Here is a 10,963-nt window from a genome sequence, read left to right on the forward strand (position 1 = left end):
AATTGATAATTTATTCAAAATACAAATTTTTGATACAAATAAAATTATTTTTATTAAAATTAAAAATAACAATATAAAAAAATAAAAAAAAATTATAATTTTTTTTAATAATTTTATTTTTAATATTTTATAATTTTTTTTTAAATAATAATATATTAAGGCCGCTCCAAATTTTTTTCTATGTTTTTGTCCCCTGTCCCATTTCAAAAGCCGAAAATCCAATGGGGCAAAATAAAAAATAAGTTAAAAATTTCATCAAAATTGAGCTTTTTTTGTCATTTTCCTTACTTTTTCAAGAAATTTTCAAAAAATTTTTAAAATACTGTCATTTTTTAAAATTTTTTGTGTTGTAAATCGAAATTTTACATGAATTTTCTTCTCTAAAAATATGTCCTAAAAATTATTTTTCAAAAATTTTTGACGGTTATTTTTATGAAATTTTTTTGTTAAAATTTTTAACTTGAAATACTTTCAGATCAATTTTAAATCATCAAATCTCAATGTAAATACCACAAAAACTACTAAAATATTCATTCAGGGCCCAAATTTGTTAAAATTTTGTCATTTTGTATGAAATAGTATTTCAAAACTTTTTTTTTTATTTTGCCCCCCCCCCATTTTGAAAAAAATGTTTTGGGACAAAAACATCGGAAAAAATTTGGAACGGCCTAAATTAAATTACTAAATTATTTTTTTTAATTTTCTGAATTTTATTTTATTTTAGTTACCGTAAAATTGGTTCTTTGAGAACCGTCTCACAAAAACTATCAACCTCGACTAAGAACGTGGTATCAAAACAAAATGAAAAATTCAAAAAAGGGGGATCCACACCTGTGCGTTGTTATTACAAAACACTACACACGAAGAACTTTATCCAGTACTCAATCAAAGGAGCTTACTTTTGTTCCTACAAATTTATTTAACGTATGCGTACACCTCCAATAGTTAACATTATAGTTGCCTCAAGTACTCGTACACACAAAAAAAGCAAAAATGCGATAAAATATACATGCGAAGTTATAAAATAAGGGTACTCCTTTCTCCTTCGCGTCCCATAGAATTATTCCATTAGTAATTCGTCAATCAAAGACTAAAGAACACAAAAAAATTCGAGCGGAAATTCGAGAATATTCACATCATTAAAAAAAATAATTGAAATAAAATTTAATTGCAAGAAACTCATGTTGACATCAATTAAAAATTTCTGAATCCACGCACGGATTACGCAACCAACAAAAAAAAGAGATGAAATTAATGTGAAACCCACTCACAATTAAAGGATTAAAAAGCACACAAATGGAAAATATAATTTACCAAAAATGAATTTGAGTCTTCGTGGTTCGCAGGTAAGCCTCTTAACACACACAAAAAAATATTTCATTCACAAAAATAATTTTATAAAATTTTTTTCGCGAAAAGAATTTTTTTTTGTTTAATGAGATTTGTTTGAAAAGTAATTTACGCGTCATTTAACACACACACACACACATACAACACATGCATACACGTCACCATGAAACGTGCTGAAATACGGTAGACACGCACCCTGACTACCCCAACGAATTTGTTTTGACTTTTTAGATTAACCTAGCAACGCGTTCCGAACCACCGAGTATTTGTGGCAGCAATCGACAACAAAACCTCGCTGCGGGAGCATCCAGTAAATACCGTCCGAGGTCAGCGAATGTCATCGGGAGTCACAGCAGAAACAAGAAAAATTCGCTTTTAAGACGACAAACCGAAGGAAAGAGACCGTTATCGGCAGATAGCAAAGTTGAAGACGCTTCTGCGAGTTTGAGTGGATCAACAATAGCAACAAAGGTAATTTTTGTGATTTTTTTTTAATAATTGAAAGTGCTATGAAATTCATTAAATTTTAAAATATTTTGAAAAAAATTTTAAAAAAATTATGAAAACTTAATTTTCAATAAAATATATTTAAAAAATTTCATATTTTTGAGCATAAATAATTAAAATTATGAGAAATAATTTTTTTTCTTCTTCAAAAAAATTATTTAAATTAATTATTTTGCACAAAAATACTGAAAAAGTAAGAAAATTTTGATTTTTAATTTTGATAAAATAACATTTTAATATTTTTTGTTAAAATTTGAACTTTTTTTTTAAATTTTAAATACTCGATATTAAATATTCCTTTAAAAAAATAATTAAAAAAAAATCGAAATATTCAATAAAAATATTTAAAAAAAAAATAAAAAAATAATTGAATTAATTAATTAAAATTATTATTTAAAAAAAAATTTTAGAAAAATGAGTAAAAAAATATTTTTTGAAAATTAATTAATTATATTAAATTAATTAATTTTTTATTTTAATTTTACTAAATTTGTTCAATGAAAGTCAAATTATTATTTTTGTAATTTAAAAGAAACTTTTTTAATACTTCATTTTCACTTTTTTAAATAAAATAATTATTAAAAAAAAATAAAAAAAAAATATTTTAAAATAAATATTTGGGAGAAAACAAAAAAATATTTATCAATTAAGCTTAAATTAAAATTTTTAATTTTAAAAATAAAAAAAAAAAATATTAAATAAATTATTTAGAAGAAAATTATTTTTTAAAAATTAATTCAAATTTTTTTACATTAAATAATATATTTTAAATTATAATTAATTTTAAAGATACCTTTTAATTAAATTTTTCATAAAAATTATAATTTTTGAAAAATTTTAAAAATTTTATATTGAAAAAGTTTTTTTTTTTAAAAATTATTTAGAATAAAATTCAAAGCACTTTAAATCATTAAAATGTCCTACATTTCCATTAAATTTCTCCATTCAACCAAAAATAATGAAATTTTTATTTAACATTTTCGCAGAAAAAATACACAACATCAACAAATCTCCTGAATTTATTGAGTTCTGAAGATCAATCAACCGATCAATGGGACTCGACGACCGACATTGAGTGCAAATCAAGTGGAATAGATAAAAAACTGAAAAACATTAAATCGAAAATGAGTGTTGTTACCACAAAAGATGATAACAAAAGCAAAGTGAAAAAGGACAATTATGACAATCACTCGTTGATAAAAAGTTGCAATGAAAAACACAACGAAAGTGAAACATCTTCCGAATCGCCATCATCTTCATCACTAACCAACAATCGATATGCGAAAAAATCACAAAACACAAAAAGTGACGAAACAAAAATTGTTACGACAAACAAAGGAATTTTAAAGTCTGAAATAAAATCCGACGACAAGGACCAATCGTCGTATCAATCGTGGGTAATGAAAAATATTAAAACCCCCAACAACAAAAGCATGGATTTGCCGGGTCGCGTCTCGTTCAGCACGAATGACGTTTACGAGATTGTCGATTACAGCGACGGCGATTACGAGGACACGGATAAAAGTTTATCGGATTCGCCGAAAATGACGGCGCCCCCAAGACCGTCAACAGCGACGTCACAAGCGCTGAATAATTTGCAGCATCGGGATTTGTATTCGAGTGTTGCTTCAACAGTAACGGCTAGGGTGACGGAAAATTATTTGCATGGGATGGGCGTTGAAGAAATAGACACGGATGAGACACTAACGGATGAAATTGATGCAAAATGTTGTAATTCGTCGCGTTGCAGCTTGACATACGACTCAAATTTAGCAAAAGCTCGGATGGAGTCGAAAGCACGCGAAGAAGCCAATAAAATTGTCGAAGAATATAAAAAGGAGTTGCATGAACTACGAACGATTCATCTGCAAAATCCGTATTCCGCGACAAAATCACGTGCCAGCGACGACTTTGGGGACTACTTTTCCGATTCGCCATACAAAACGGACATTTATGCGACGCGCAAAGACTCCCCGAGCTCCATTTCGAGCGTTTCGAAGACATCGTCGTCCATGAATAACGAAATCACGAAGCGGCCCGTGTTCGACGACATGAAACTCGATGCGAAAATGGACGATCTCACGTCAAACGACTCGCCAATCCCGAAAGACGATGCGAATAAAGTGCTTGCTGTGCGTCTAAATAACGTCTGGGAGAAGGAAAATACGATAAAAACGAACACTGCCTTCAGTATTAAGCATTCCAACAGTAACGCCGCCGATTCTGCGGGGACCACGAACAACGTTACGTTCAAAAATTACCTCAAAAATAAAAATTCCGCCGAAGATAATCGACTTTTGCCGCCGAAACAGATGAAAAAACTGAATGATCTGCAAACCGGGACAACGACGAGCAGCAACAAAAAGAAGCAAAAAGACACAAAACCGCCGAAAATGACGAGTAATCGAATTAAATCCGCCCCCATTTCGACGTCGTCGAAGATGCGAAAGACGAAATCTGTGCCTGCCTTGCGGGAAGATCGGGGCATCGACGAATTCGAAATCGACAAAGTGGTGAGTTGGATGTCGATTCATGATAGCGACGCCTTTTCCGATACCGCAAGTTTGCTCGGAGGCACGAACAACACGAGCGACACAAAATCCCTGAATTTACGAACGAACGCGTGGCAAAAAGCGACGGGACGATCGGAGGATGAGGGAAATTACAGCACCGAAGACGGATTAGATACGGACTCGCCCTACGAGGAAATTGTCTCGGTTATCAAGGAAATCGAAGATGAGAAAGGAAATAAAGGTAAAATTTATCAATTTTTTTTTCCTTGAAGCGAACGTTATTTAATTTTTTTTTTTGCACACAGGTGAATTCCAATCACTGAAAACAGATGTCGAATTTAAATTGAATACAATTTTGAACACAATCGAGTCACCAGATAGTGCCATGATCAGTGATGATGATAAAATGACAACCACGTCGAAGGAAAGTAGTAAAGTGAGGTGAGACGATGACAAAAAAAATTTCTCGTCAAATTTAAATTAAAGTTGAAATTTTTTCCATGTCATAGCGAAATATTGCATTACTTGGATGAGGTAGATACGAAATGTGAAAAGACGTTGCAGAATATTCGGAAGACGTCAAATGGGCGTATAACGGGCGATGATGCCACGTCGGAGATGGAATTTATTTTTGAGCCTGACTCAACAGATGATATTCCAAAGTAAGTGTTTTTTTCGATTCATTGTTCAATTAAACGCATTTTTTGAATTTAAAAAAAAATGTAAAAAAAAGGCTTTTTAAATTTTAATTTTTGTTCTTCAAAAAAAAAAATAAATAAATAAATTGAATGGCAAAATATTAAAAATTAAAAAAAATTTTTTGTCTAATATTTTTTTATTTTATTTTACATTTTTTTTTATTTTAAAAATTAATTAATTAATTAAAAAATTAAATTAAATTAAATTTTTATTAATTTAAATAATTTAATTTATTTTTTCATAAATTTAAAATTTTGATTAATTATTTTAAAATTAAGTTAATATCAGGATTAATTTTTGAAATTTTTCTGAAGTTTTTGACAATTCTTTCAATTATTTAATAATTTAAGTTATGTATATTTTTTTATATATATTGGAATTATTTAATATATTTTTTTTATAAAATTAACAATTAAAAAATTATGAAGTGAATTTTTTTAAAAATTATTAAAAAAATTATTTTATTTAAAAAATTTAAAAAAAAAATTAAAAATATTTTTAAAAAATCACTAGTTTATGTTAAAAAATATTAATTTTCAAAATATTAACTTTTATTCATTTTTAAATTATTATTTTTAATTTTCGTTTATTTTTTTATTTTTAAAATTAAATGATTTAATTTTTTTAAAAAATAATATTGACTTTTTTTATGAAATTAAAAAATTTATAATAAGGTACATAAAGAAAATTTATTTTTTTTCTTAATTAAATAAATTATAATTGATTTAAAATTAAATTAATTAAAAATAGTTAAATTTTAACGAATTGGTTAAAAATTTTTCGTATTATTGCCTTTAAAAAATAAGATAAAAATTTTTGGAAAAAAATAAAATTAAAAACTTAAAATAAATTTAAAGTTGCCTTTTGAGAAATTATTTGATTTTTTTTTTCTTTTTTCGACAATGACTTGTAATTTTCTTTCACATTTTTTTTTTCGTTTTTCCGCAGAGTTTCCGAGCTACTTATGCTAACAAATCATCAATTATGCAGGAAAATAGTTAACCTCTCGTTGCGAGTAAATGAATTAAATAATGCAATACAACTGAGCAAGGAGCACGTGTCGAATGTTCGTGCGGAAAAGATGAAAACGGTCCGTCTCGAGAAGCAGAACACACAAAAGCGCCTGAACGAGCAAAAGAAGCATTATGAAGACATTGTGCAGCGTCATCAAACATTTATCGAGCAGCTGCTGAAAGACAAGGCGAACCTTTGTGAGAAAGTGAATGCGGCTACACGTCGCTTGGATAGCCAGAATCAGGCGTGGGAACACAAACTAAAGACCGAAATCGAACGTGCAAAGGAAACGGTAATGGCTGGCGAAAAGTTACGTCGAGAACGATGGGTACGTGACAATACGAAGAAGATAAAGGAATTAACAGGTAAGACGGAGCATTTTTTTTTCGATTTAAAATTCCTCGACCGTAATTCTCGTAAAAAATTATCAATCTCTGTTTAATGTGCGGCAATAAAAAAAAAGTGAAGGGATTGGAGATGGAAATCAACAAAATGCAAACGCAGCACCAAAAGGAAATCGCTGATCTCAAGAAAACGCATCAAAAGGAGCTCATTGACTCGGCCGACGAACTGAAACAACGTTTTGACGAAGAAGAGCGGAAAATACGAGAGTCCTATGCCAAAGACAGAGAAGCTGCTATTGAACGAGAACGTCTCGCCATCGTCGAACGGTACGTTATTTACACTTTTTTCCCATTTTCATGCAAATCACAGACAATTTTTCACGTGAAAAAGGTTCGAAAAGCAACTCGAGGACGAGCGAAAATTATTCGAGCAACAAAAAATCCGTTTGATCAAAGAATTCGAAGAGGAGAAGCAAAAAATTGGGCAAGACATCGAAACGCAAAAGTCCAATTATGACGCGAGTCGTGAAAAATTGAAGAACGAAAGCATGGATTTGCTCCAGCACGTCAAAGCCGAGTTCAAGGAAAAGCTCAAGCAGAAAGAATTGAAACATCAGGTAACGAAACGCACACGAAAAAAAAAATGATAATGAACGACCCAATTATTTTACATTCGAATTCTTTTCGTGCTAATTCCCCTTTGTTTGTCGCGAGCGCGCGGAGCATCGAGGCGCAAACGGAAATCACGGCACATTATTATATAAATTAAAATCTTTTCCCATTTAGATGTTTAACATAACAATAACAAGCGTCTTTAACTTGTTTGTAACGAGAACGGCGGCGACAACACGCGAGAGCAACGCCAAATTTAATTCATTTAAATTGGCGAAAATATGAAATGAAATCAACCAGTCATGGGTTATTAAACTTAATTAAATTTAAATTTCCCTTTGCGCGACTTGAGATTTTTTTTTTGCCGTTCTCGTTTGCCTAAATTTGGTGTTTATGAAACGACGTTTCACGCATTTTTAAGAAAATTCTCGTGTATTGTTTCTTTTCCTTAGGCGAAAAAAATTTATATTATCATTTTTGGTAAGGATTTTATGAAGAAAAGGAGGAGGGGAATTTTTTTTATATAATTTTAATTTTAATTTTAATTTTAATTTTAATTTTAATTTTAATTTTAATTTTAATTTTAATTTTAATTTTAATTTTAATTTTAATTTTAATTTTAATTTTAATTTTTTAATTTTAATAATTTTAATAATTTTAATAATTTTAATAATTTTAATAATTTTAATAATTTTAATAATTTTAATAATTTTAATAATTTTAATAATTTTAATAATTTTAATAATTTTAATAATTTTAATAATTTTAATAATTTTAATAATTTTAATAATTTTAATAATTTTTAATTTTAATAATTTTAATAATTTTAATAATTTTAATAATTTTTAATTTTAATAATTTTAATAATTTTAATAATTTTAATAATTTTAATAATTTTAATAATTTTAATAATTTTAATAATTTTAATAATTTTAATAATTTTAATAATTTTAATAATTTTAATAATTTTAATAATTTTAATAATTTTAATAATTTTAATAATTTTAATAATTTTAATAATTTTAATAATTTTAATAATTTTAATAATTTTAATAATTTTAATAATTTTAATAATTTTAATAATTTTAATAATTTTAATAATTTTAATAATTTTAATAATTTTAATAATTTTAATAATTTTAATAATTTTAATAATTTTAATAATTTTAATAATTTTAATAATTTTAATAATTTTAATAATTTTAATAATTTTAATAATTTTAATAATTTTAATAATTTTAAATACCAAACGAGGGGGTGATAAAAAAATGAAAATATTAAATTTAATCGCCTCTTTAAGAAAAGATATTTTTATCACATTTTCTTTTGTCGTCTTTCTTACTTATTTTTTTTTCTTTTTTTTTTAGAACGATATGAAAAAACTCGAGGAGCAATTTGAAACAGACTTTTCTGTGTGGAAACGCGAGTACGAGACAAGCATGAAATTGCGTGAATGCGAACGGGAGAATTATATCAGGCAACAAAGTAGAGCCGAGCGAGACAGACAAATTGAATCTATTATCGCGAAAGTTGATGGCGAGGCATTAAAAAATCAGCAGGAGTTTGAAATTAAAATGAAGTATGACTATATTCTCTCATCTCTTTTGCACGCATCGCGTCGTCGTGTATTGTTGATTTTTATTTAATTACATCCCATTTATCTCGTTTCATTCTTCCGCAGTCGCGTCAAGGAAAAGTACGAACGGGAAATTGCAGAATTGGAAAAACAGGAAAGCGAAACGAAGGAAAAGTACATCGAGAGTAAGGGACGTCTGGCGGAGTGTGAAGCGAATATCACCAATTTGCAGGCGACCGTGAAGCAGTTAGACACACAATTAACTCATTTCAAAAAGGTAAAAAATTTTTTCGGTCGATCGATGATTTTTTTGTGTACGTGCAACATATTTCGATTCTGTTGCATTTTCCTGCCGTTTTGTCGGGCGGTGATGTCGGAGCAAAAGGAACAAATCATAAATCTTTTGTCATGAATACATAAAGATAATACTGTTTTCAATTTGGATGTCAGCCAAAATTTCAATAGATATATCATAACATGCAAAGTTTGTGTTTTGACGGCATGCCAGGGTGACAAGAGGAAGAAAAAGCAGGAAATGGGGCACAATAATTGCATTTTCTGACAGAGAAATTTCTTTCATTTAAAAACTTCTTAAATTTTTTAGATTTTTTTTCAAAAATTAATATATTTTTAGTTTTTGAGGAAAAAATATTATTAAAATTTTGAAAAAAAATAATAAAAAAAATTAAAATATTTAAAAAAAAAAATTAAAAAAAAAATAAATATTATGAGATAAGAAAAAAAATAATTTTAATTTTCATATTATTTTTTTTTTTATTTTTTTTTATGTATTTTAATATTTTAGTATTTCGACCAAAATCAATTTAATTTAAAAACAATTAAAGTTTTGAAAAATCTTATAAAACATAAAATTTAACTTACTTTAATTAAAGAATATTTGCAAATCCAAAAATTATTAAGTTATTATAATTTTTTTTAAAAAATTTTTTATTTATCTAAATATTTTAAATATTTACCTAAATAAGCCTGATTTTTTAAAAAAATTTTTTCTCTCATTTTATTTAAATTTATTTTTTATGAAAGTGGGTAAAAAATATTTATTAAAATATATTTGTAAAATTAAAACTTTATTTTTTGTCTAAATTTTTAAAATTAATAATTTTTTAAAAGAATTTCAACATATTTTATTTATTTATTATAATTTAAAATAAAAAAAAAATAATTAAAAAAAGATTTAATTTAAATAAAAAAAAGATTTAAAATACTTTTTTAAACAAATATTAAAAAAAACGTAAAATTTTGAAGATATTTTTTTAAATCTTATAAGAAAATTAATTATATCCTTAAATAATCCTTGAAAAAATTGAAGCCTTAAGCTTCTAATACATCCCTGGTTCCGATTGCTCCTTTTCATCAACACATTTTCATTCGAATGATTTATATTTGGTATCTTTGCTGCCATCAAATCAAATGTGAGTGTAAAACATGCTCTTTTGCTTCGTTTTTTTTATTCAGATGTGCGACGATTTCATGAAGGAAAAGGAAAATGTTCGACTCGAAGCCAGGAAGGAAATAGAAAAAGAGCTGAAAACACTGCGCGAAGGACGAGATGCCGAAATTCAACGGATATACTCGAGGTAAAATAAATTGTCTCATCAGCTCATTATTATTTTTTTGTTGTTCTTGTTCGATTTTTTTTTTGTTTTCTTAAATTCAAATACAAATCCGTCTGCTTAAGTCAATATTTTATAACGATACAACACCCACACTCGAAAACGATTTTTAACATTATCCGTTCTTTTTTTCTCTTATCTTTATAAATTACCTTTTTTTTTCCTCTCTCTGAGCTTTTTTTTTTGTGTTTTGCTATTTATTTATACACAAAAAAAATACTTCTTACAGAGTTCAAAAGGCAATCGAGAAGAAAGATGCAACGCTGGAGGCTCTACAGAAAGACAATACAAGACTAAAAGAACAATGTTTGAAATTGGATGCCATTGTGAAGCAACAAAGAAAAGATTATGTGAAAAAATGATATTACTTGAGTGACATATGGGACATCTAAATACGGTTTTTGATACGTCACGGCAACCAAAACGACTTTTCTCTTATTCCAAGTCCTCAACAACGAAGAAAAACTAAATAAATAAATCGGTCTTTACGTGTTTAACTTTTCCTCTGTGTGTTTCCATGTCTTGCTATTTTTTTTTTGAGAGCGGTTTATTCTAATGTTTTATGACTGCAATGTTGCACGTCGAAAAAAAAACATTGAGAAGGCAGGTAAATTGCAATAAAAATTCTTCAACAAAGTACTTTACTTGAAAAAGTTTGTTTTTCTCCCAAACAACAAACTAACGAGCAAAAATAAGCTAAAAAGGAATTGTTAT

General features: G+C 27.3%; 1 protein-coding gene across 1 annotated transcript; it reads left to right on the forward strand.

Moving 5' to 3' along the window:
* Positions 1-1,319: 1,319 nt before the first annotated feature.
* On the forward strand, positions 1,320-10,724 carry LOC134837249 (centrosomal protein of 131 kDa). The gene is made up of 12 exons (XM_063852616.1): positions 1,320-1,346; positions 1,582-1,821; positions 2,844-4,611; positions 4,676-4,811; positions 4,880-5,032; positions 6,018-6,448; positions 6,547-6,754; positions 6,819-7,044; positions 8,407-8,618; positions 8,721-8,892; positions 10,092-10,213; positions 10,479-10,724. The coding sequence occupies exons 1-12, from the start codon at positions 1,320-1,322 to the stop codon at positions 10,609-10,611; spliced, it is 3,828 nt and encodes a 1,275-aa protein (XP_063708686.1). The 3' UTR covers positions 10,612-10,724.
* The last annotated feature ends 239 nt before the right edge of the window (positions 10,725-10,963 follow it).

This window comes from Culicoides brevitarsis, chromosome 1, assembly GCF_036172545.1.
Source record: "Culicoides brevitarsis isolate CSIRO-B50_1 chromosome 1, AGI_CSIRO_Cbre_v1, whole genome shotgun sequence".
NCBI classification, from domain to species: Eukaryota; Metazoa; Arthropoda; class Insecta; order Diptera; family Ceratopogonidae; genus Culicoides; species Culicoides brevitarsis.

Coding starts and splice junctions, on each gene's coding strand:
- LOC134837249 (XM_063852616.1), top strand. CDS start 1,320: ATGAATTTGAGTCTTCGTGGTTCGCAG. Junction 1,822..2,843: donor GATCAACAATAGCAACAAAG/GTAATTTTTGTG, acceptor ACATTTTCGCAG/AAAAAATACACAACATCAAC. Junction 5,033..6,017: donor TCAACAGATGATATTCCAAA/GTAAGTGTTTTT, acceptor GTTTTTCCGCAG/AGTTTCCGAGCTACTTATGC.